Source organism: Micropterus salmoides, unplaced genomic scaffold (assembly GCF_014851395.1).
Source record: "Micropterus salmoides isolate LMB-PRFRI ecotype aquatic unplaced genomic scaffold, ASM1485139v1 Ms_hic_scaffold_23, whole genome shotgun sequence".
Lineage (NCBI taxonomy): Eukaryota > Metazoa > Chordata > Actinopteri > Centrarchiformes > Centrarchidae > Micropterus > Micropterus salmoides.
Genome location: NW_024041484.1, coordinates 16,127,142 through 16,153,383, shown reverse-complemented (window position 1 = coordinate 16,153,383; position 26,242 = coordinate 16,127,142). Strand labels below are relative to the sequence as shown.

The 26,242-nt window shown below is 38.6% G+C and overlaps 1 protein-coding gene across 1 annotated transcript; it reads left to right on the top strand.

Annotated features, from left to right (window-relative positions):
- The first annotated feature begins 6,632 nt into the window (after nucleotides 1-6,632).
- slc6a1l (solute carrier family 6 member 1, like) lies at nucleotides 6,633-25,956 on the top strand. The gene is made up of 15 exons (XM_038738946.1): nucleotides 6,633-6,899; nucleotides 11,429-11,834; nucleotides 13,108-13,239; nucleotides 13,994-14,094; nucleotides 15,045-15,154; nucleotides 15,322-15,454; nucleotides 17,297-17,431; nucleotides 17,515-17,618; nucleotides 17,728-17,852; nucleotides 19,302-19,414; nucleotides 22,525-22,656; nucleotides 23,015-23,117; nucleotides 23,431-23,531; nucleotides 24,412-24,579; nucleotides 25,038-25,956. The coding sequence occupies exons 2-15, from the start codon at nucleotides 11,594-11,596 to the stop codon at nucleotides 25,131-25,133; spliced, it is 1,794 nt and encodes a 597-aa protein (XP_038594874.1). The 5' UTR covers nucleotides 6,633-6,899; nucleotides 11,429-11,593; the 3' UTR covers nucleotides 25,134-25,956.
- Nucleotides 25,957-26,242: the final 286 nt, after the last annotated feature.

Sequence of the window (26,242 nt, the reverse complement as noted above, 5' to 3'; positions counted from 1 at the left end):
CTCGAGTGAAACCACATGTTAACTACTGTATTATTATTTGTATTATTTGTATATACTATTACCATGTCTTGCAATATCCTTAATGCAATTCCATCCAAATTTCAACAGAATTTCCAGAAAATCTGCAAAAGAAAATGCAAATGAATGTGCATTTTCATGAACTACTGTTATGTGAGTATTAGAATGGATGAATCGAGAATCAATTGGTAGTCCTAATTTCCCAGTTGGGTGCCATTAAACCCCTGCAGAAGAAGATGACATAATTAAAAGGATTCCTGTCAAAACTGAACCAATGTGGAAAGCATTACAGTAATATGGCATTTATGTTGGTTTCCTGTGTTCATTTGAGGAAGGTTGCAGTATCCTTATTTGTCCACACATATGTGATGTTTTGTCTCTTCAGTCACATGCTTCATATATTGCGCCAAGTGTAAACGTTATTCAAACTTGCAGAATTTCCTCTCAGATTTTTTCATGCACAAATTGGAAATGCACGTACTATAACAAAAAAGGCATATGAAAATTCACTTTTTGTCCGTAACATTTCATACTGAATATACAGAACACGCATCACTCTGTGTTGCATTGATGGCCGCCAGTCCCTGCTTGTAAATCTTCATCAATGTTTAATGGAGCTTCTGATTGTTTGCTGAGCTCAGCAAAAATTCCCATGGGCCAAGAAGTGTGAAAAGGAAAGATTTGTGACCTTATCGTTCAGTCGACCATTTGATCAAAATCACTAAGATGAAGGCAACACTGAATGCATCACAGTAACAGATTGCAAGTTTCTGCTTGATTGCTTCGATAGAACTTTTATGGTGAAAATGTCTTGATGTAATTTATTATGGGGCACATAAGAACAATGGCTTTGCACACAACAAGGTCAAAAGGATTTCAGACAGTTGCAATGATAAAACATGACTCGGGGGTAATGGAAGGAGAGCAGAAAGAAATGGGGAATGAGGTGGTTGATAGATCTCCAGGGAGGAATAGCACACATTACAGTGATGCCAATGAAACACTACTGGATTCATGTATCAGGCAAATCGTAAATGAAGACATTTCAATGCCCTCTGTCACATCTTTTATCTGATGTCCTCTCTCTTTCAGTTTTTCTTTCTATCTCCAGCGATAGAACAATCTTCTTTGGTGTCTTGCAGTCATTTTCCAGTTTCTATGTATCATTTCATCTCTTATCTATCCAGGCACTATTGCAATATATCAACTTTTCCCATTTTCATCTATTTTTTCATTCTTCCTCCTGACTCGTATCTATACTTCTTTCCTCATTCTTTGCAGTGATGTTTCTATCTCCCTCATCATCTTTAATCTTTTCACTCTTTTTCTCTCATTAACACCATTATGCTCTCTCTGATGTGCAACTTGCCCCGCATTTGCCCGTTACCTGTGGAAATCTATGCAGCATGCATCGTCCTACTGCATTACTGGATGAAAATGGTGGTAATATTAGCCTCCTATCTATGCATGCCAATCGCCTTTGGGTGTTCCTTGCTTTATAATAACCCCCGCATTGATTCACAGACCACGACACGTGCTGTGAATTAAAGGCAGCTCACAAGGAGGCTTCAAAGGCAGCAGGTTTTTTTTCCAAACAGGGACCCTTTTCCGTTATTATTATTATAAGATTATTAAGGTGGATTTTTTTAAACAAAATACATATCTTACACTTTTATGATGTACTGACTCAGAATTCAAGTTGTAATAGTTGAAATTATTACTACTTGTACTTTTCAAAAATATTGCGGGAACTGCATGAGTGTTAGTCTGTATAGCTTGTCCTATTGCTTCTGTTCTGGACTATTTAATTCCGGCTTTATTTCTCTATGAACAAGATAAGTAGTCATGTAGTCATGCTAGTGGCTCTGTCAGACTGGATTTAAATACTAATGTCAGCATGCTAACAAGCTCACAATGACAATGCTAACATGCCAGTGGCTAACCATGATTGCAATCTTATTTTACCAAAGTTATAAGGATGAACAGACTGTAAAACATTTTGTGCCAATTCATCCAGTAGATGATAGATATTTCACTGCTAAGTCTACAATTCCCAATTTCATTGGGATTTTCTGCAACAAAACAACATCTTGGTCAGCTGAGTCATTTATTATATGTATGACAACGCAGTACAGCTTTCTAACTAATGTGAGGGATGAGGGAAGTGCATCAAATATGTAGTCTTCCTCACTAGCAATAGTCTAGCTGTGGAGACTTTTCCCATTCGCATTTGACAATGTATAACTTACAGGATTTATGCATTGTTGACAAAAAATGGAACATATCAGACACTTCGTCTGTCTGTAAAATATAATTATAACACTGGTCCAAAGAAATATTGAGAACTTGAAGAATTGACCATTTTCAAAAACTGCACCCATGATTTATTTTGAATTTGGTACTGGTGTTTTGAATGTGCCATTACTCTGCTTTTTGAGGAATTTTTTAGATGTTGCTACAGGTAGTCATTACGCAGTGACAGGACGAGAGCTCATGCATACAAATGACTGTGCTATTAAAGTTTATCTCTGAGCATGCAGACTCAGCAAATCTCAGAAATATCCATACCAAGTTAAGCTGCTTACAAAGTACAGAAACCAAGACATCACAATGGATTTAACTGTGGTGAGCACAACATGCCATTCCTCAGAAATGGAGCGACAAAGGTGCAGTAAATATGTTTTAAATACATATAACATATAACAAAGTGCTCATAGGAGTGGTTTTACATTATGTCAGGGTGAAGCAATTGTGTAATGAAAAATGGGTTTGTTTCTCCTGGTGTATCTTTTCTATTTCACACTACATTTGTATTTGGTCTCAGCACCTTAACTGCTCTGTATTAAGAAACCTGCGGGAGACTTAACTCTGCAACAAAGACAATCTTAACACCTTAACGCCAATTAACATGAATTTGCATCACATCTCTTCCTTACAGCCTGCAGCTGAGATAGTGTATTTATTCCCCCAATGCCTGTTTGTGCATATTGGATACATATCTGGGAACCTTTTGCAAGCTGTGGTTTCTTGTTTATGCCTGTTGTCACTAATTTGGATCATACCTATACCTGAATTTATGTCATTTCTGTGTTCTATAGACAAATCAACAATTTCCACTTAATTTAACAACAGCTTGCATAATAACTTTGCATAATAACGGGGCACTGTACGCCAAGCAACTCGCGTCACGGTCAGGCTCTGTGTTTTTCTGTTATTCCGTGTTGTGCTGTGTTCCATAGTGTGTTTTCACGTCTGACAAAATGTCAATAACTACAGTGTTGAATTTAGCGTACATTTGGCTCGCTTGTAAATGGACTTCTCTCAAACCAAGGAGCTGTGCTGTCAGAGCAGGGGAACTAAGAATACACAGCAAATGTTTCAGCCCCTCAGCATCAATAGTCAGCCAGCTGAACAAGTCAATGTTTTTAAATATCTTAAAATATCTTGTCTTTTTCACACCACAGAAACTGTGTATAAGAAAGCCCAGCAGCGTTTACACCTGCTGAGGAAACTTAGAGATTTTAGTGTGAGCAAGGATATTTTAACTAGGGTCTACCGGTCACTCATTGAATCCATACTCACTTTTAATATCACAGCCTGGTACTATGCCCTTACTGTTAAGCTCAAAATCAAACTTTTATGAACAATAAATCAAGCTAGTAAGATAATAGGCTCCCCTCAAACTCCCTTAACAGAACTCCATACCCGGTCAGTATTGAGGAGAGCCACTACAATCACACAGGATCCCACCCATCCACTTAACAATCCTTTCAGTTAATGCCATCAGGTCGACGCTACAGAGTCCCACTTGCAAGGAAAAACATGTATAAAAAATCCTTCATTCCCACGGCCATTACTATACTGAACAACCACATATAGAACATATCATTCTGCACATGTCTGTACAACTAATGTGGCTAAATTGTCTTCAGTGTATCTATGTTTTATATGTTTTATATGTGTTATCTATGTTTTGTCTGTCATTCTGCCTCTTCCACCTATATAATCGCTCCCTATTATTATTCTGCTGTAGACAATTTGAAATCATAATTATGGTTGCTTTGATCGGGGGATGCTGTAAACAGATTGATGAAAATCAGCTTTGACAAGTACAATCGAGCCATCTTTCCTCATATGGGTCCACATGGACAATAAACCTCACCAGAGCCTCTGAATCTGTTCTTGATAGGAGCGTCTTGCCCTGGGTGTAATTAAGCTTCTAATATCATTTAATCTCTCCCATATCTGCCAGCTGTCCCCACCCACCAGCACACTAATGGGCATTGGGTACAGTGCTTCCATTGTGGGAATGTTTATTAGTTTTCCTAATTGGCAGGTGATGGAATATCTGGAGCCCATTTAAACCTTGTCTCTCTCTTTCTCTCTTTTTTAAACTTTTTTAAAATTCCATTTATAATAATGAAGACATTGTATTTCTGTTACTAGAGTAAGAACATAGACAATATACATAACATCCAAAAGCACTCCCTATTGAATGTATAGAATACTATACAGGTAATGTATAGTATTCTAAACAACCTAATTTAATTCAAAAACTAAAACTTTCATACATTTATTACACATAAACAATATAAACACATAAACAAATATTTCAATCTTTTTTGTTTTGAAAAAAAGGTTGAAATAAAGAAGGACAATGAATTTATAATACAGAAATGCTGACCTTAGAAGAGCTCCAAACAGCTAATTAACTCAAAACATCTGCAAAAGTTTCCTGAGCCTTTAATCTCTCTGTCTGTTTCTGCACCCAATGAACAACATAATTTTTTTAAAATGCACCTGTATTTACCCTCCACCATTTTGTGTCTGAGTTCTGAGAAAGTGACATTTATGCCCTGTACAGTGTCGTCAACAATTCCCACAAGTGAATGAAAAACGTAGCAGCCTTGACATCTACACCACTTCCTGTATCCCAAAATGCAGTGCATTTTTAAAGATGCAAATTATTACTGCTGAATGACTGAATGTCTCATATTAATGATTCCTAATGGTCTGAAATCTTAATTTACTGCTTACCATATGGTCAATTATATTGAGTGTAGTTAATTAGGGACAGTACTGAAAGGTAAATCTAAAGTAAATTTACTCAAGTGTAGTCCTTGAGGTATTTGTATTTCATATTTTTACTTCACGGTATTTTTATATTTATCCTGCTTTACTCTTCCACTCCTCTATATTTTGGAGGCAAATAGCTTTCACTCCGCTACATTTGTTTTACGGCTTAGTAACTAGTGACTTTGCAAATTCAGATTATTTAACTAATAAATTAAGATGTATAGATTAGGGTACCCTGCAGTACATAAAGTAGTTAACATTATCGACAGCTGCAACATTAGTGATGCATTCACATTGCATCCAAAATTATGATATACTGTATATCCAATAATATCAGATACAATATTTTTTAAATGGGCTATTCTGCATATTGAGTGCTTCTAATTTTAGTATTGTTAACATACCTTGGAAATTTAACGACTAAAGTGTAGCAAGCAGAAGTATTGCATTTTACAAAGCTAAATTGGCCATACAACACGAAATGGTGTACTCGGTAAACAAGATAGCTATAGTCGTTGTATTAAAATAACTTTGTTGTCTTTTGTGGTGTGCTCGGTCGGAGATGATGTGGTAAGCCAACTGTGTGATGTATATTCTGCTCCCATCCCGACAATAAACGGAAACACAGAAACGTCCCCCCAACACAATGTAGAGTCAAGGGGTTGCTTAGCTAGCTTCCGTGTTGTCTGGCGAAATGCTGTTACATCAATTTTAACCAAAAGTTTATGTTAACTAATGCATGAAAACTTAACTGAGATTACTGAATCATGTTCAGCATGTCACAGTCAAACATTTCAATGGTTTTATCATTTTCACTTGTTTACTGTGTGTTATCCAGGTTGAGTGTCACCAGAGATGTTTGGTGGCACTCAGCTGACTTTATCTTGGGAAATGAAGGGAATTTCAAAGTTAAGTGCAACTCGTTGTCACAGTGGCCTCTGTTCAGCAAAGGTTAGGAAAAGTCAAAGCAAGCAAAGTCGTGCTTGAATGTCACTTAGAGGCACCAACTGGAATTATTTGGCACCTTCAGCACTTAAAGACAGAGCTGGAGTTTATTGAAATGAAGTAGACGTCCAGAGGCAAACATTGCAGATAGTTCAGATAGTAGCGTGGCACACAGCAGCAGACTCTCTGGATGACAGTCTTTGATTGCCCTTTATCTCTCTGTGTATAAGTATGTTTGCCTGAATTATTTATGTGCTGATTGTTGAGTCTGATAGTGGCATGACCGCATTCATGGTCATACATTTCCAGGGTCTTTGCCAGCAGTCATTGCTCGTTTTATTTTCCAAAACTCCACGAGCTCTGTCACTGATCCAGCCCTTCTCTGCTGGGAAATACCATGGTAACGGTGTTGGCAAGAGCTGACCTCGGCTATCGCAACAAACACATACACACAAAACACAAACACACACTGCTGCTGCTGCTAGAGTTCCCCACCAGAGTTGGGCGATTGACATATCCCCCATGGCCTCGGGGCCTCACTAGTTAGAACTGAGCAGTAATCAAAGCAGACACACAGGTCGAACTTTATTATCAACCACTCGATACCAGCAGCAGGAACAGCCACAGGTCCTCCAAAATACAGCATCCGGGAAAGAGTTGCAAAATCAAAAACGGCTTTTCAGGGAAGCGGATACATTGTGGCTTACCCTGGGCCTGGAAAGCCGAATTGAAGCTTTGCAAAGTTGACACAAAGATGATAATTTTTCCTTTGGATGTTGAGTTGAAGTTGCAGGACTTTTGTGGTGCCGGTGTAGAGAACTGAAGCTGATGACCTGACGAAGGACTTGGAAATTTCTGAGGTAGGATTCAGCTCATTCCCTCTCCACTTCAAACTCTCTGTCATCCAGTAAGTTATTAAGTTGAATTTGTTCAGTGACTGTGTAGTTTGTACCCGAATCGCAGCGTTGACAAAACAATATGAATTTGTTAATTGTATGAAACTCTGTTGATAGTTATTGCTGTAATTGTTGAGAAAGACAAAACTTTTCTGGCATTAAAAGGCATAATAAAGAATGTTGTCTTATATCGTCATAAAAAGCATTTACTGAATGGATCCTCAAAGGGAATCTTTGATGTGTTTCGTATTATTAGTATGTTTTTGAAGCAGATACACGTAGTCACCTAGACAACAATTGGAGAGTACATTTTCGATCATTTCACAGTATTATGTGTATGAAGTTCATTGCTTTTTACACAGTGTGTAACATAACTCATTTTACATCATTAGAGAATGTATTGGATCAATACTGGTTAAATTAAACATCACAGTCACTGTTTTAAACTCATTAGTCTGACTACTTGTAACTTTTCCCATTACATTTTGCCTATACTTATTTTCAGCGACATCATCAGAAGCTTGGAGGCATAAATGATGCATCATGTGTTTCATCATGAGAAATTGCAATTAAACATGAATATACATTTGAACACTTTGCAAAGACAGAAAACACACTGAATCAGACAGATGATAAAGTACAGCAGGCTTTTGAAACCAGTTCCTCTGTGTGTGAAAATAAGATGTGAAATTTCCTTGAAAAATATCAGGGTTGAGCAGAGAATATCTCTGGATTTGGACAGTTTCTAATCCAGTCAATATTTGCAATCATGAACAACTTCCTAATCTGACCATACGATGACATCCAGACATGAGATGGGGGATTATTCCAAAGTCAAGGAATAACTTCCTAATTATTATTACAAATTCACATTTATACTACAGCTAGATGCCCACTCATATATTTAAATTCACCAGAGTGACCAATAATGTGAACAGGAAGTGTTGACAAGACTTTGTATCCCTCTTTTGTGGACAGCGCATAGTGAAATCTTTGTGGTTTAGATGCATGGTGCAGTGTTTGCAAGGATGAAAGGCAAATGGTTGTTGTTAATTTTTTTGCTTGAGATGGCATACCCACACAGACCACCTTAAATCAAATAAAAACGTTTATTTTGTAATGCTTCCCTGATTTATTTTAACTTCTTAACTTATTCAACCTGTGTGATAAGCGCAAAACCTGCACATAAGAAATATGAATTTTTTAAAGTAAATCTACCAATTGCATTGTTGATGTTATTCCAGAATTATACCTCCATTTGAAGATGCAAAAAAGTCCTCTATTAGTCAATTAATTTATTAGTTAACGGAAATGATTTGCTGATTTTCTCAGTTTTGTGTCATTTTAAACTGAATGTCTTTGGGTTTTGGACTTTTGTTTAAACAAAATAAGATATTTTGAAAATGTTACCTTGGGCTTTGGGAAGTTGTGATCAGCATTTGTTTCAAATATTTGGCCATGGCAGACACTAATAAAAAAAACTCTGACAGATTAATCTGATAAACAAAATATTTGTTAGTTGCAGCCCTATACCCAATACTGGTTGAGAAAATGCTTTTTGTGCTTACAGCCAGGTTGAGACTGTTTTAACCATTTGACCATTATTGCATCCAGATATAGCTAGCACGTGGTTCTGCAAAGGTTTGAGATTAATAAAAATAAGATGGCAAATATATTTACACCCCGCGACCTTGTACGCAGGATAAGCGGTTGACGATGGATGGATGGATGGATATATTTACACAACAATCAAGGAATACAATTGTGTATTTGGAAAGCAGCAGTCCAAGCAGACAGTGTCTGCCCCCCGACCATTGAAATGATTTAAATCAAAGGTAAACAGAAGAGGAGCTGTGCATAAAAACCTCATAAAAATTAAAACCATAAGAGCAATAGTGCAAACGAATAGGAAAATTAAATGTGGACTCTTAAACATCAGATCTCTCTCTTCTAAAGGTGTACTAGTAAATGAACTAATATCAGATTATAATAATGATTTATTTTGTCTTACTGAAACCTGGCTGGGTGATGGAGAATATGTTAGCCTAAATGAATCCACCCCTCCCAGTCATATAAATACTCACATTCCTCAAGGCACAGGCCGAGGAGGTGGAGTTGCAGCTATCTTCGACTCTAGCGTACTATTCCGCTCTAAACCTAAATTAAATTATAACTCATTTGAAAGCCTTGTTCTTAGTCTTTCACACCCAAGTTGGAAATCATTGCAACCAATTCTTTTTGTTATAGTGTACCGAGCACCTGGCCCGTACTCTGAATTCTTATCTGAATTTCAGTTTTTGTCAACTTTAGTCCTTAAAACGGACAAAGTTATTATTGTAGGGGATTTTAATATTCATGTGGACGTTGAGAACGACAGCTTCAGTACTGCGTTTATTTCTCTGTTAGATTCCATTGGCTTCTTTCAAAGTGTTCATGAACCGACTCACTGTTTTAACCACACCCTCGACCTTGTTTTGGTATATGGTATTGAAATTGAACATTTAATAGTGTTCCTACAGAATCCCTCCTTATCCGACTACTGTTTGATAACTTTTGAGTTTTTATTGCTGAACTACACGCCATTGGGCAAAAATTTCTATACAAGATGTCTGTCTGATAGTGCTGTAGCTAAATTTTAGGATGCGATTCCACCAGCTCTAAATTCGCGGAAACTTGAGAGGAATTGGCATTCCTCCAAACTGGAAAATTGTTTAATTTGGCAGGATAGTCTTAAAACTTATAGGAAGGCCCTCCGTAATGCCAGCGCAGCGTACTACTCGTCATTAATAGAGGAAAATAGGAACAACCCCAGGTTTCTTTTCAGCACTGTAGCCAGGCTGACAGAGAGTGACAGCTCTATTGAGCCAAGTATTCCCATAGCTCTCAGTAGTTACGATTTCATGACCTTCTTTAATGATAAAATTCTAACTATTAGAAACAAAATTCACCAAGACCTGCCCTCAACTGGCACCGACTTATCTCTTAACTCAGGAACCTTAGAAACAGCTTTAAAGCCAGATATATGTTTAGACTGCTTAGCTTTCCTCAATCTTTACTAACTAACTTCAATAATTTCTTCATCTAAACCATCAACCTGCCTCTTAGACCCCATCCCGACTAGGTTGCTTAAAGAAGTTTTACCCTTAGTCAGCACTTCTATACTAGATATGATCAATCTATCTCTATCAACAGGCTATGTACCACAGTACTTTAAATTAGCTGTAATTAAACCTCTTCTGAAAAAGCCCAAACTTGATCCGGATGTTTTAGCCAACTATAGACCTATATCTAACCTTCCATTTCTCTCTAAGGTCCTGGAGAAAGCAGTTGCTAAACAGCTGTGTGACTTTCTACAGAGCAATAGTTTATTTGAGGATTTTCAGTCAGGATTTAGAGCTCATCATAGCACAGAGACAGCACTGGTGAAAATTACTAATGACCTCCTTATTGCATCAGACAAAGGACTTGTCTCTATACTGGTTTTACTAGATCTTAGTGCTGCATTTGATACCATTGACCATCAGATCCTATTGCAGAGACTGGAACATTTCATTGGCATTAAAGGAACAGCTCTAAGCTGGTTTAAGTCCTATTTATCAGATCGATTTCAGTGTGTACATGTTAACGATGAGTCCTCCATGCATGCCAAAGTTAGTCATGGAGTTCCTCAAGGATCTGTCCTCGGACCAATCCTGTTCACTTTATATATGCTTCCTTTAGGCAATATTATATCTATCCTCTACTACAACTATTGTTACTAGTCCTATTGTTATTATTGTTATTATAATCATTAACATTACGATCCCTCCCTCCCCTCTCTCTCCTTCCATCCCTCTCTCTCTCTGTTTCTCTCTCTCTGTTCCTCCCTCTCTCTCTCTCTCTCTCTCTCTCTCTCTCTCCTTCACCCCCAACCGGTTGAGGCAGATGGCCGCCCGCCCTGAGCCATGGTTCTGCTCGAGGTTTCTGCCTCTTAAAAGGAAGTTTTTCCTTGCCTCTGTCGCCTAGTGCTTGCTCTTGGTGGGAATTGTTGGGCTTCTGTAAATAACATCACAGAGTACGGTCTAGACCTGCTCTTTTATGAAAAGCGCTGTGAGATAAATGTTGTTGTGATTTGGCGCTATATAAATAAAAATGAATTGAATTGAATTGAATTGAATTAACATTACGCTAGGTTAGAGACTCACTTACCGAGTAACCGACTTTACTGTTTCAAGAGCAATACTTAACGTTTAAAGGCACTCATTTTCACTTTTAGGTTTTTATATTTTCTCACTGATTTATATGGTGGTCATTAGCTTTAATTTAGCTGCTTTTTAGTTGCCCAAGTTAATAAAACGACCACAAAAGATCATTAAAGTGCCTCAACATCAGTAAATTCTAATTTGAGTGGTATTCAACTCCACTTTCAGAAACAACAAAAAAGCTTTCAATATTGCCCATAGATCATTTTCATCACCTCTGTAAAAACTGTTGTATTCTCCCTCTGTCAACAGCCTTTCTGCACATTCAGTGTCCGTACATTGCCATAAATCTGAGTCAAGAGTCAAACTCAGTGTGAGAGACTCAGCCGGACAGGAACAGAGACTTTAATTCGTCACCATTAGAGGGTGTGAGGGCCAAGTGACTTCCTGACCCCACTGGTCTGTAGTGGTCCTACAATGGGGAAGACTGGGCAGAGTACAGTGGACTTAAACTCTCCAACAGAGGTCAAACAAGCAGTCCCCTTTGAGGACTTGGATCCTGTGGTGCCCGCTGCAGATGAAAATAAGAAAAAAGAAGAGCCACCTGACAGGGGAAGTTGGAAGGGAAAGTTTGATTTTCTGCTGTCATGTGTGGGATACGCCATTGGCCTAGGAAATGTCTGGAGGTTCCCTTATCTGTGTGGCAAGAATGGTGGAGGTAAGTGCTATTTTGAGACTGACAGAACCAAAAGACCTTCAGCCAGCAAGAAAATTTGATAAAACCTCACTAAGAGGGCATATACTCTGATAAAACAACACTGTATCTGCTAAACTGCTGTGGCTGGTCCCACTGGCTTTATGGGCAGTATCATCTTAATGCCATGGCCTGCCTGGTAGTCCAGCCTTCATCCCTGCTTATCTAGCTCCACTAGTCTAGTTACTAGTTATATCAGAAAACTTGTCACACCATTCTCTGACCTAGTGCACCTTTAAAGCATCCTCGAAACTTATCCTCATCCAAGCACTGAGCAGATACTCTGCAGCATGCTTTACGTTGTATCAGGGCTATCAAGTTCTATCAAAAGTTTGGAGTGAGATAACGCGTGTTAGAGGAGGAGCCACTCAGTTTTTTGCAGCAGCGGCCCCTTGGCCCCAGCCAATTTCCTCAGGTTTTTACTAGCAGTAAGATATTACCTATAGTTAATAACTGACCCGAACAAATAGAAATTGGGACAATAGGTAAATCTGATAAAAGACTATTTATATATAAACTTGTATTTCAAAAAATACAAATGTATCAAAACTAAAAAGAAATTTGGCCCCAAACGAGTCCAATGAAAAGCAGTGCTGTACACATAGGCCTACAGTAGGATTGCAGAACTTGCTCTACGCATGTGTGTGAGTAGGCTACACATTTCAGCTCATGAATGGTGTTTTGTGTTGTAATTGTTTGTTGCACATTTTAATGCTTTGATGACGGGGTAGCGGGCTCCCACTTGAAGCAGCTGAGCTGTGGCTCAAGGCCAGCCATTTTCACCATCATGATGGATAATAACATTCCGTCCCTATCTTTATCTGTATGCATCTTTTCTAAGTAAGCCTCTAACTTCCTCTTAGTCTCTTTTAGAGTGGCAATTTTCTCCCCACCAAATAATACCATAGCAAGCTCATATGGATCTTTATGAAAAAGCTGCAAACCTTTCCACGCCATGTTCATATATGAAATCTTCCACCTTCCTCTAAATTCTTCTCAACAGTCAACTTTCAGCCTCTTCCGGTGCACCTGTCAGATCTGATAGATCTGATAGATAGATACAGTCTCTACATTATGAGCTGTCAATCTAAGTTACATCACAATGTTAAAATGATTTACTCTGACATCTCTACATATGATAGTATTGCTGATACAACTTACTGATTGTACTTTACAATATCTACAAACTCTACATCTTACCAAACATATTTTGTTTATCTACTTTGTGAACTTTCAGGTGCCTTTCTGATCCCATACTTCTTGACCTTGGTGTTTGCTGGGATACCTCTCTTCTTCCTGGAGACATCTCTGGGACAGTTCACCTCAGTGGGAGGGCTGGGGGTGTGGAAGCTCATCCCAATGATGAAAGGTAAGATGTGGATATAAGTAGAGAGAGATTGATGTACAGCTGTTGTTATATCTTTTAAATTTACACATGTCATTTAAGCTACTGACATGGTGCTCCTCAGTAGATGTGGATTCAAAGGACAGGACAGCATGTCACCAAGAATATGCACTAAGTTACCTCTCATATTTGATTTATTAGCATTAATTCTTTTTGGGTGACAGACAATTCTAAATCTATCTTTACTGACTGGGATTCGAATGGGATTTTTTCAACAGTTTTTTACTCCACTTGATATCAGGTTCCTTCTCCATGCCATCACACCTGCTGCAGTCTTACAAAAAATATTTAAACTCAAATGACAAGGATACGAAGCAACCAAAGAGGGGCAGAAACACAACAGTAAAAAACAAAACAAAATGGAAATGAGTTTCGTTGACAACTTTTTTCATTTAAGTATTGTTTGCAGCTAGTGGTTTGTGGTGGCAATTATACCACTGCCTCCGTGCTCAGAGCTCAAGTGAAGCACATTTTTATCTTCTGCCAGCACAGACAGCAACAGTGAAAGGGAGTGTGTTGTTGTGCCAACTGATACTCACAGCCAAGGGCAAGTAAACAACAGGAAATAGAAAAATATCAACGATGAAGATGACGATGATTAGAACTATAACATGTTGCCTACTCTGATGTTTTTTGCCCCTCACAATGTTATATTACATTTTACTTTGCAAGTTAGCTGACCTATAAAAAAAATTGTCTGTGCTGCTTCCATCTTCAGGTGTTGGTTTAGCTGCGGTGGTCCTGTCCTTCTGGCTCAACATCTACTATATTATCATCATTGCCTGGGCAATCTACTACTTTTTCAACTCCTTCGGTTCGGTATGTTATATAATCAATCATTAGGGAGCAAACCTCAACAAAAAAAAAATATTTTTCAGGCAAAAAGCTTTGTCAATGTGAGGATTTGCTTTATTTGTTGGTTAGACAAACAAGCTGGGAGATCATTATTTTCCACTCTCAGTTTTTGACATTTTATAGACAAAGTTATAAAGTGATTAATAGACAAAACCATCTTGAAACCTTGTTTACTGATTTACAACAATTTAGCTCTGAGAGCTAAAGGGAGAGTGAATATTGGACTTGCCTTCATCAGGTGGACACAAACACAACTCCAAAAAAAGGTCTTTGCTGCTCTGTATCTGCTTTATATATAAACACCTACTACCAATGACCTAGAATACCTTCTGTTAAGATGATCTTATGTCAGGGTTGTATCAGTTATCAGTTATTGCATGTTCAATCAGAAAATGAAATCAGGAAAGTATTTTAAGATATGGATGGGAAGTATATCAAGTAATGTCTGTTTACCACCTCCACAAGGCCTTTCTTTCTCTGTCTCTGCTTTTCTCTCACGTCTTTTCAGTGTCTCTGCATGACCGGCCGGCTCAAAGAAGCCTGGTGGAAGAAATTTAAAGACTTACCATGCATTGTGCTCGATGCTCTTGTGGTGGGAAAAATGAAGGATTGAGAAGCAGGGATCAAAACATAGTATTTTTCACAATGTTTTTATCTGAAGGCCAAATACAGGGATGGTTCATTAAAAATGGGGGACTGTGGAGAGTCAAGGATTCACATAATACAGGTTTCTTTTTGTTTCTGTGAAGAAAAGCAGAAATGCCTCTTGTTTGTATTTATTAAAATGATACATCTGATAAATCCCACAACATTATTTTGCGCCCCAAATTTTTTTTTGCAAAACTGAAAAAAAATTCAGCCTATTTTTGTGATTTTGGAGCCTATTTTGTTTATGCACATGTTTTTCTGTGCAGGAGCTGCCTTGGCAAAGCTGTGATAACCCCTGGAACACAGAGAAATGTTTTTCCAACTACAGTCTGACAGACACCACCAACCTGACCAGCGCTGTCACCGAGTTCTGGGAGTAAGTCAGCGAGATAGTTCCTGCCTTACAGTATGTGTGTGTCTGTGTATCAGGATGCCCTGAACAAGAATGTGTAAGTATGTGCTGAAGCTATTTCTGGAAGCTATTGTGCTTACCTGTGTCTGAATTCAGTCTCTGTGTGTATGTGTGTGTGTGTGTTCTTGTAGGCGTAACATGCATCAGCTATCTAGTGGTCTGGAGGAACCAGGAGAGCTACGCTGGCCCTTAGTGGGCACTCTGGCACTGGCCTGGATCCTTGTCTATTTCTCAATCTGGAAAGGGGTGGAGTGGACAGGGAAGGTCAGACTCTGTGCTTAAGTTCCTCTCTGTTCTTTCCCTTTCTTTGCTCTTCATTAATTCATTAATCATTGCTCAGGCTGTTGATCCATTGATCCCAAAATTCACATTGGCATCAATGACTGTACGAGATGATCACGATATATTTATTTTCAATCACAATATAACAAATGATCAATAAATATTCAATAAATATTCATTATTCATTATTCATTTCAATAATACACAAATTAGTACTTATTTTTTACTAAGATGTTTATGTTCTTGAGGAAAAAGGACTGAAAAATAGCTTGTACTTAATTTTACTCATGCATATTTGTTGACAAAGATTTTATCATAATTGTTTTGAATGTTCTACCTCTGATATGTGAAGTGATCCACTGTTTGACATGAAGTGTCAACCATAAAGAAGAGTTTAAACCACACTTAACCATCAGGTGTCTTCAGCTTTCACTCAAGAGCATAAATCATTCTTTAAACTCAAAAGAAATAACGATTTGATATATTGTGATAATTAGCGATATCGAAAGATATGAAACTTTTTATCGTGATATCATTTTTGGCCATATCCAGCCCTAAGCCCATTACGCACAAAAATATGAACTTTATTAATATTATATTTGAGTTGTTACGTATCCTTGAGTCTTTGACATGTTAAATCATTTATATGTGCAAGGTTACACTGGTTTGAGTAATGCATAATTAATCCTATGGGTTGAAAGGACATAATTAATACCCTTGCTGTTTTCCTCCTTTGCTATTTGCGTATTACTATTTATTGATATCAATGTTGTGCTGACGAGCATCTAATAATGGTTGTTGTTGAAGCCCATCCCCTTCCATTGCTTATTTGTATTCACTTGCAAATTCTATTGAAAAGTGTGATGGCAGTTTGAACGCGTCTGTCTTAATTCTCTCTTTTTTACATTATGTTTATCTCTCAATTGTGATCCCGCATACTTGTGAGTACCATCTGCATGGGATCTGAGAAGGAGCTTCTGATGCTCAGTGGGGTTATGTAAATTTCTCCATCTCTGTTTAGAGTGTCACATTATGAGTTCACATCAAAACGGGGCTTAGACGGTGTGTTAATTAGCTCCATAGAGTCGAGCAACAACCTAAAATAGATTTCAATTCTGTTTGGTTTTTTATTCAACAGGGACATGTCTTAGTATGTATTTATTCTTCTCAGAGGGCGACTGTTTATATCTGCTGTCATACTGCTGCCCACACCCCCGCTCTCTTTCAACATTTCACTCAGGTGGAGGAATAGAAACGGTTTCAGAAGTGATTATTTTATCCCAAACTGCTGGATGATAGGGAAAAGAGTAAGAAAAAAATAAATAAAATCATTCTGCCGGCTGCCTGGGATTTTTAAATTACAGCAAGCTGAAGCGATGTATGTGAGCAGAAACACATTTACACATTCAGTGCCAGTGATAATTGGATTTTAATGTGTGTGAGAAAAATGAATTCCCCCGAGGCCCTGGCCTTGACGGACATTACCAATTAAGCATAATCATTATGCTACAGAACTGCTGGCCACATTCTAAAGGCTCTGGCAAGATCTTCTGGTAGCTAGTAGAGACATTTTTCACTCTGTTCATTCTGGCAACAAGCGTTTTTGCAGTTCTTTTTGACTTATTAGTTATTTGAGAGAAATGCCTTTGGGTTGTTTGCAACTCTAATTAACTTAAAAAAAATCCCAAGCCCATTTTAAGACAGACTTTCTTCCATTTTAAATTCTAGGATAAATAAAATATGGTGTTTTGGCTTTGACAGAATATAAATCTATGTTTATGTTAAATACTTAAAAAGAGGTGGTTCTCTCTCTTTTTCTCTCAGGTTGTGTACTTCTCAGCCACCTATCCCTACTTCATGTTGTTCATCTTGTTCTTCCGTGGGATCACTCTGCCTGGGGCCATAGATGGGATTCGCTTCTACATTACCCCAGACTTCCAAAAGCTCGCCCGGTCTGAGGTAGACAGTTTGCACACAACCAATCACACAAGCATGTTTGTAGACAAAACAGACTGAATATGAGCACACGTGTTATCTGACAGGTGTGGCTGGATGCAGCAACTCAAATATTTTTTTCCTACGGACTGGGCCTGGGCTCGCTCATCGCCCTGGGAAGCTACAACAGTTACAACAACGATGTATACAAGTAGGAACATACAGTCACAAGCTGGTACATCCTGTGTGATATTGCTGATGGTCTTTTCTTCTTTCATCCTAACTGTTCGTTGTGTTGTTGTGTGTTTTTTTCTCTTCAGGGATTCCATTATAGTGTGCTGCATCAACTCCTGCACCAGCATGTTTGCTGGCTTTGTCATCTTCTCAATTGTAGGTTTCATGTCCTATATCACTAAGAAACCTGTCCAGGAATTAGCCGCATCAGGTACAGTAATAAGTAATAATAGTAATAAAAGTAAACGTACTCATTGTAGAAAAATGTGTCATGGTTTGGTGAATGCAAAGCAGGAGAGAGCCCAAATGCAAGACACTGGAGAGCGGACATACAGTTCAGGGAATTTTAATCCAAAACACAAGGCATGAACAAAACTCACGGGTAGTGGAATCTGGCAAAATCCAAAGTACAGAAATGTTAGTACAGCAACAGCCAGAACACTCATCATATAACATGACAGAGCGTATACACGCTACAATAATCGGATGGGAACTGAACAGAAACACCAAACATATGTACAGCCGGGGAAAACATAGAGACAGGCAGGCAGAGGGCTTCTGGAGTAACAGACAGAATACAGGTTACTGAACACTAAATACAGACATTAACTAAGACACAGAACTAAACCTAAGATACATGACTGGAAACACAGACTGAAACACCAACAATACAGATAGGCTACAAACAACCCCAGGGACAACAGACTGAGACTAACAGGTTGCAAAAAGGCTAAGAATCAAACAACAAAAACACATAATAATGAGGAAAGAATAGACTAAAGCAGAATTATCAAAATCAGATTAATTAATGAAACTGGCAGAGAACATAAATTGACACCTAGCAAACAGACAGAACCCAAGCACGGAATAATGATGATGATGTACAGAAACTAATACATCAGACAGGAACAGAACTGAACAAGAACTAAGGCAGGCACCGAAATATAGGACAGATCAGACCAGAACAACCACAGAGAACAAGCAGAAGACAGAACAACATAGACCAACTCCACAAGACACAAACAGACAGGACCAAACCTAAATGCAAACACACACCAAGAATACTGGATACAAGACAACAGACAGACAAGACTGAAACCCAAAACCCAACATATTATAAAAAAGATACTGAACTGATCAAAAATCAAAACTCACAGAGAGCAAAACTAAGCATAGCCGACAGGCAGAATGTGACAAAGTATTACTACTATACTATTATATATTTATTATTTATGCCTTTTAAAGGTAAGTAGTCATAGTGATTATTTTCCGATCCCTAAAGCATTTCAAGCAAATAAAACACACCAATAGCCATCTTCAGAAACAGCAGGGAAAGGTTCTTAAAACTTGAGACAGGTTTTTATATTTGACCTTTGCATAGAACAAGCCTTCTCAGACCAATTGACAGGCTTTCACTCCTTCTCTGCACATTTAAGTGAACTTATTTGGCAGCCTTGGATATGTCCTCAAATGTTGGGGTCAGACTGAACCAATGCGACTCAAATTCAAAAAGAAAAACAAAGTAAATAGTATGGTGCTGTTTCTGTCCTGTTTCTTCTTTTCCTATGTAAATATATTGATGCTCATAAATTTCAGTAGGCAACAGTATAATATCATAGGATAAAGCATATAAATGGTGTGTCTTCTGTGTGACATTTAGGTCCAGGTCTGGCGTTTTTGGCTTATCCTCAAGCCGTTACCCAGCTGCCCATGTCCTCTCTGTGGGCCATCCTCTTCTTCTCCATGCTGCTGATGCTGGGCCTGGACAGTCAGGTACAAGGAGCTTACACTTTAACCGCTGCTGAACAGATTATATTATTTATTAGATTTTTTGTCTCACCCTTTGTCCTTAATTGTCCATAAAGGCATTCATCACTCTGAAGCACCAACAAAAGCTAATGTATAATTGAAGTAAATTATTCATTAAGAATGATTATGATCATAGTGTCCTGTAAATGAAAATACCAAAACCCAGCAGTAAGTATTCAGCTTGAAATATATAACGGCAGACACGACTCAGGGCTGAAACTCCAAACTTAACAAACTTTTATTGTACTAAAATTACTGATTAATAATACAATATTAATAATAACATTAAACAGATTTGAACATGGGTGGCATGGTGTTCTGGTGGATAGCACTGTAGCCTCACTGCATGAAGGTCGCAGGTTCAAATCCCGGTTGCTTTTATTAGTCGGTGTAGTGCCGAAAAGTGATCGTCCACCGAAAACTGATTGCCGTCTGCTGGAGCTGTATTGCCCAGTCTCTTCAATCACTTTCTGGCAAGTGAAATAGCCTACTGCATTTTATGGGTTGTACTGGCCATTTAAAGGTATTTTAAGAGTTAAAAAGTAGCTACTAGGTGAGCTATAATCTGTCAAATATAACTCTTCTGAATGAAATCAACTAATTTCAGGGCAGAAATAATCTTTCAGTCAATAACAAAAGGCTTCAGTCATTTTCTGGCAAGTGAAATACTACTATTATTACTAATACTATTTTATGAGTTGTATTGGCCATTTAAAGCTATTTAAACAGGTAAAAAAGAGTGGATTGGTTGGTAGGCCTACTCAGCAAGTAAAATAGGCCTAATGCAGAGTCATAAGGATAATTACAAAATCGTCTTCATTTTATAACTAAGTTGGCAGTAAGTCATGTTAATTAGGCTACAGTCCGTTTTCCAAATATATAAATATATAACATATTACACATAGGCCTACCAAACTTTTCGGCATGACACCTGGCTGGGACTTGCTGCTGGTGTTTCTCTCCGCTGGCTTTCGCTGTCGTGTTCCGCCCTTTTTATATACAGTCTATGGTTCTGCCGCTCACTCTCTCTCGTTTGCCAAAACTCGCACGCGGGATTCGCGGGGGGCTGCTGGGCATTGGGTGTCGCCGTGCAGTGCGCACGTTGGGCTCGTCACTTGTGCATTGATGTTGATGATTGCGTTGCATTTGGGCGTTTTGGTTGTTCGCTGCGCGGCGGTGGGGTGCTGGGTGGGGGTGGAGCACTGGTCTATGTTGTGTGCGCGCCGCGGTCGGTCCGGGCGCTGCTCTTCCGCGGGTTACGCATTGCGTTTTTTTTGGGGGGGGGCGTCTGTTGGTTGGGTTGGGGTCTTCCGCGTTTGCATCGCGGTGCATCTGAGATTTTATTTATTTTTTGATTCATTTGTTATTTTTTTTCTTTCTCCCACCCCTATTAGCTACTGGGGTTCTTACCTGCCAGTTGCTGGGGTAGGTGTGGCACAGTCGTGGCATCCCACTCTCACTAACAACTACATTCTTTAACAGGCTTATGCGCACACACGTACACACACACACACACACACCACACGCACACAGTGTGGTTTAATTTTTACTTAAAATTAAATTATTATTTATTACAGCCATTTTACTTACTTTAAATTAATTGTTATTATTCCAGCTCTCGTGGCTCTGCTGTGTGTGCTTATTTAGTGTGCGTGACTGTTTCTTGTTTTAATTTTTCTCTTAGTTGTCTTACTATGTCAGCTGTTTATTGCTGCTGTTCGGATGGGTGTCTTTTACTATTATTATTATTTTTATTGTTTGTTTGTTTGTTTGTTTGTTTGTTGTTTTTCTCCTCCCCAAGCCCCCCTCTCTGTTCTATTGCAGGTTTCTCTGCTTTTTGCAATTAGTGTTTCCCTCTGCTATTCCCTGTTGTCCCCACCTTCCATCCCCCTTCTCTTACAGGTGTTGTTCTTTCTCTGTGCTGTCTGTTTGTGCCCCTCCATCCCCGTGTCTGCCCCCCTGTCCGGCCCAGTGACAAATCAATACATAATTAAATAAATAATAAAACAGACAAAGGAATATATTAATACTCTCTTGTTAAAGTAAAATCTGTCTTGCACAATATGGTATCCAGCTCATCATACTCTATACCAAGCTGCTGGGCAGGAAAAAAAAAAAGGAAAGAAAAAAAGAAAAGAAAAAGAAATCCCAGTTGCCCCACTTTGCATGTTATCCCTGTGTCTGCGTGGGTGCTCTGGTTTCCTCCCACCATCCAACCATTTTCAAGACTTGCAGCCCATCTAGTTTGATCGGTGACCCTAAATTGTCCTTAGGTGTGAGTGTGACTGGTTGTGTGGCCCTGCGATGTATTGGCGACCTGTCCAGGCTGTACCCTGCCTTTTGCCCGATGGCAGCTGGGATTGGCTCCAGCCCCCGCGACCCTGTACGCAGGATAAGCGGTTGACAGAAATACATGTTACATGTTGATTGGGGGAGGGGGGGTCTGACAGCTCACTGCTTTAGTTGGTTCTACTTTCTGTTGGGGTTGGGGATTTTAAATTATATGATTGTATACAATTTTGAACTATCTGTTTTGTTTGATGGATGGATTTGAGCATTGGACAAACATAAGCACGGGACCCAAAATACACCATTTATCAGAAAGCATCAGGTATCTGTAAAGGAAACAAAATGCTTTACAGGTTTACACAGCATACTTGATATACATAACTCAAGCATGCTGTGTGTACCTGTAAAAACCTTACTTAATTATTAATTATTACTTAAATATATACACATAAAGTACATCTTCTTCTATCTCCTTCTTCATTGTCCCCCCCCCCCCTTCCAACGCACTTGGACTCAAGTGCGACACCTGAATATCTTTCCTGAATATCTTTCTGAACTGTCAGTGGTTGTATTGCATTGTGGGTAAGAGGAATGCATAAAATAAAAAAATACAATATCTCTGGTTCTACTCCATCTTTTGTTTTAACTGCCCGTTGTCTGGCAATGTTATAGGAGTGCAACGCTAAATCGGTATGAGTACGGTACGGTACGAGAGTTAATCGAGTATGCTGTTAATATAAATCTACAGTCCATTTTGACCCATGTCTGTTAATGTTATTTATTAGTTCTGCACAGTTGAAGGCTTCATCACAGCGCTGATGGATGAATATCCCCTGCTGCTGAGGAAGAGGAAGAAGGTGTTCATCCTCATTGTCTGCTTCATCTCCTTCATCATCGGCTTCTCCAACATCACACAGGTAGAGTTGTGTGCACCTCTGTATATTAAATGCCCTCTAATATTAAAAAATGTTTAGAGGACTTAACCATGTAGTTCTGTTTTAATCCACTGCGGTTAACTATCACTGCATGACGTGTGTAGGTATGAGTAGGTATTATAAGGTGCTTGTCTTAAAACCCAATACACACATGAACATTTGTTTCTGACATTAGAGAAAAGAGCCTCCTCCTGCATTTTACATAATGCAAAAACGATCTTGCAACAACCTGCGGTGTACATTCATCCTGCATATTTTATTCAATAAAGAGAGGGATATTAATATTCAGCCTCTGAAGCAGATAGGTGTGTCTGTGTGTGTCTGTGTTGAATTCTCCCAGGGTGGTTTGTACGTGTTCAAGCTGTTTGATTACTACTCCGCCAGTGGGATGTGTCTTCTCTTCCTCGTCTTCTTCGAAACTGTTTCCATATCCTGGTTTTATGGTAGGAAATCTATCTAATACTGTCTACGCTTTGACCGTTGTAAACACTGTGAAATCAAATATAACCACAGCTGTAAAAAGTTGAGACGGTCTGGATAGAAAGGACTATAGTGTGCCAAGTCACCAAATGAATGAGTTATGTAGATTTCCTATATAGCTGTCCAACAGGAAATTACATTAATCTGCTCCACTTTCTGATAAGACTCCCTGTCCAATCAGCTTTCCTTCTCTTTCGCCCCATAAGCTTTCTTGTAGCTATTATCTCAACATTAACACGCACATGTCTTCTTTGTCCTCCTCTCTTTGCGCCACAGGAGCTGAAAGGTTTTATAAGAACATTGAGGACATGATCGGCTATAGGCCATGTGGCTGGTGGAAGCTCTGCTGGATGTTCTTCACTCCCATGATCTGCCTGGTAGGCGGGAAATGATTATTGATTTAACCCTCCATAATATGCGATTTTCAATGTCGAACTCTACTTTGTGCTTCCTTCTCCCTCATGGAGATCTTCCAACCCAAGTAGCTACAGCAGGTGCCAATAGGTAGAGAATTGATGACATTGCATTGGTTGTTGTATTGGTTTCCTCTGTGGTGATTTGTACTTTAGCTTATGGACTAGGCCCTCAGGGAAATCATGGCAATATCTCTATCTTCAATAAAGTGACTGTAGTGATAAATGAATTGTACTGTTCAAGGAAGCAATTGCCTATTGATGGAAATTAAGCGCATCTTACTCCCTCGAAGCACTGATTTGATGATGTTCAAGTTAACTTAAAACAAAATTTGGTTGAAAAGTGAACGCATTTAGCCAGTTGGTCCACCACATAGGTCTTGAATTGTCTTGCTATTTATGCCCCCACCATCTGCTTTTAAATGGTCCAGTATCATTTAAGAGCAGATACCTGAAAATGACATTCAGCCCCAGCAAATGTTAACCATTAGCATTCTAACACACTAAAGTAAGATTGTGAGCCCGGTAAACATTTTACTTGCTAACCTACATATTAGCATGATAGCATTGTTATTGTGAGCATGTTAGCGTGCCGGCATTAGCATTCAGCTCACTATTGTTAGCTAGCATTACAGCACTAGCATTGCTGTAGACTCTTTTTAAGACATCAAGGTTACAAATAACTGTGTAAAAAAACTGTATAAATGGCTGTTTAAGTGTGATACAGGTCCATAAAATAAAAAATAAAAACTGCTTGTCAAACAATGATTTTACATAACTTGCTTGCTTATCTCATTCTGTAGCCTTTTAAAAACTGATTATATAACATAATTGGATATTTTAGGGGGTGTTTACCTTCAGTGCCATTGAGATGACCCCTCTGACCTTGGGGAAGTATGTGTACCCGCTGTGGGGCCAAGTGATCGGCTGGTTCATGGCTTTGTCTTCCATGATACTGGTCCCGGGATATGTCATCTACATGTTCTGCACCACCAAGGGCAGCATCAAACAGGTACAAACTTCCATATACACGTCTCACTGTTTTCTCTGTTTTTAATGTCTATTCCCTGAGCTATGTACCAAGGATACTGCTGTCTGGAACTGGTGATGAGGGAGAAACGGACACAGTACTCAAAATAAATAGTACTGGTGAGAGTTGAGAGATATGGTGCAGGAAGGCAGGAGTTATTTGGACTGCATTCAGTAAGAAACAGAAAAAAATGGGTTTGGCCTCAAGCCATTGACGAAATCTATGAAGCTGATAAACTTAGTTTGAAACATTTTGTTTTCTCTGCTTTTAATTTAATTAAAAACATGTATATAACAGCTAAGCATTATTGTTTACTTTTTTATGTTATTTATTAGTACGTTTTGGCCCACCCAACTTTCATCTCAGAACTCACCTTCAAGAATAACTGTTTAGCATTTAATACTAATCCGAGACTGATGTAACTCTCTTTACTTGACCAGCGTTGGCGGAAGATGACAACTTCCCAGGAGGATGAAAAGCCATCGGGGCATGAAGAATTTACACACACAGGGAGCGTGGGCGATGCTCCTGTCTAGCCATGATTGTTCAGGTCGAAATAATCTGACTGCCAATTTCCCCTGTCTGCCAGGGCTTACTGTGGTCAACATTGAAATTTGACAATTGGACAGATGGAATCTTGTAAAGTATTTCACCATGTTGTCTTCCATTTTAAATTGTGCTGAAAATTCTGGCTAGCAAATGAAGAACATGAAATGTCCTATTGCGATAAAAGAGTAAGTTTTGACCACAAATTGAATGCTATTGTAACAGCAGTGAACCTGTGTACATATACCACATATATACCATTAACATATGTCTTCATCCTACTTGTAAATTGTCTCTACTACTCAACAAAATCACTCTTGTTTATAAACCACAAATGTAATAAATGTATTTGCTAGTGGTAGCTTAAAGAACCAACCAACCAGCCACTGTGATATTTTTGTCCTGCAATAAATATGTGGGCCATGGAGTTATATTTATTGTGTTTGCTGATCCAGACCTACAAAAACAAAAAGAAAGCATTTGTGACTGTAATATGAATGTGATGAAAGTTGTATAGGCTATTCACCATAGACAGTTTGTCCATTAACACAGCTTTGAGTTTTAAATGATGTTTTATTATCTCAAGAAATAGCATTCACGGCAGCTTGCTTGATTAAAATATTAGAAAAATGTAAATATAATTGTGTCCCTATAATAAGTATGTGGTTTTTTTAAAGAGATGTAGCATGAGAAAACGTTCTGTTTTGTCAGTTTGGGAATTTTGTCAAATGAGATGTATGAAGGATTTGCCCTGACTTTACTCCAGTTTTTTCATGTCAGTGAAAACAAAATAAACTCCATTCTCCACCAGCATCTTGCAGCATCTAGAAGTGTTTGGTAGACAGACAGAGTTTTAATTTCCTTATTACTTATTGCTCTTGTAAAGTTGAAATGAGTGTTTCACTGAAGAATGCTTACTAAAAATGTGTGTTATTCTTATATGGTATAAATTACTACATATTACATATTACAATTACTGAAAAGTAGTCCATTACACAACTGAGATAGATTGAAAAGTGATGTGATATATCATGCAATAACAGAATTTTTGTGGCCACCTGGGTGCAGCAGAAACAAACTGTAAACAAAACATATATCT

Bases quoted from the DNA above. Each gene is read 5' to 3' on its own strand.
- slc6a1l (XM_038738946.1), top strand. From the start codon at position 11,594: ATGGGGAAGACTGGGCAGAGTACAGTGGACTTAAACTCTCCAACAGAG. The intron at 17,619-17,727 runs GTAGGAACATAC...TTTTCTCTTCAG, and splicing joins TACAACAACGATGTATACAA to GGATTCCATTATAGTGTGCT. The intron at 23,532-24,411 runs GTAGGCGGGAAA...TGGATATTTTAG, and splicing joins TCACTCCCATGATCTGCCTG to GGGGTGTTTACCTTCAGTGC.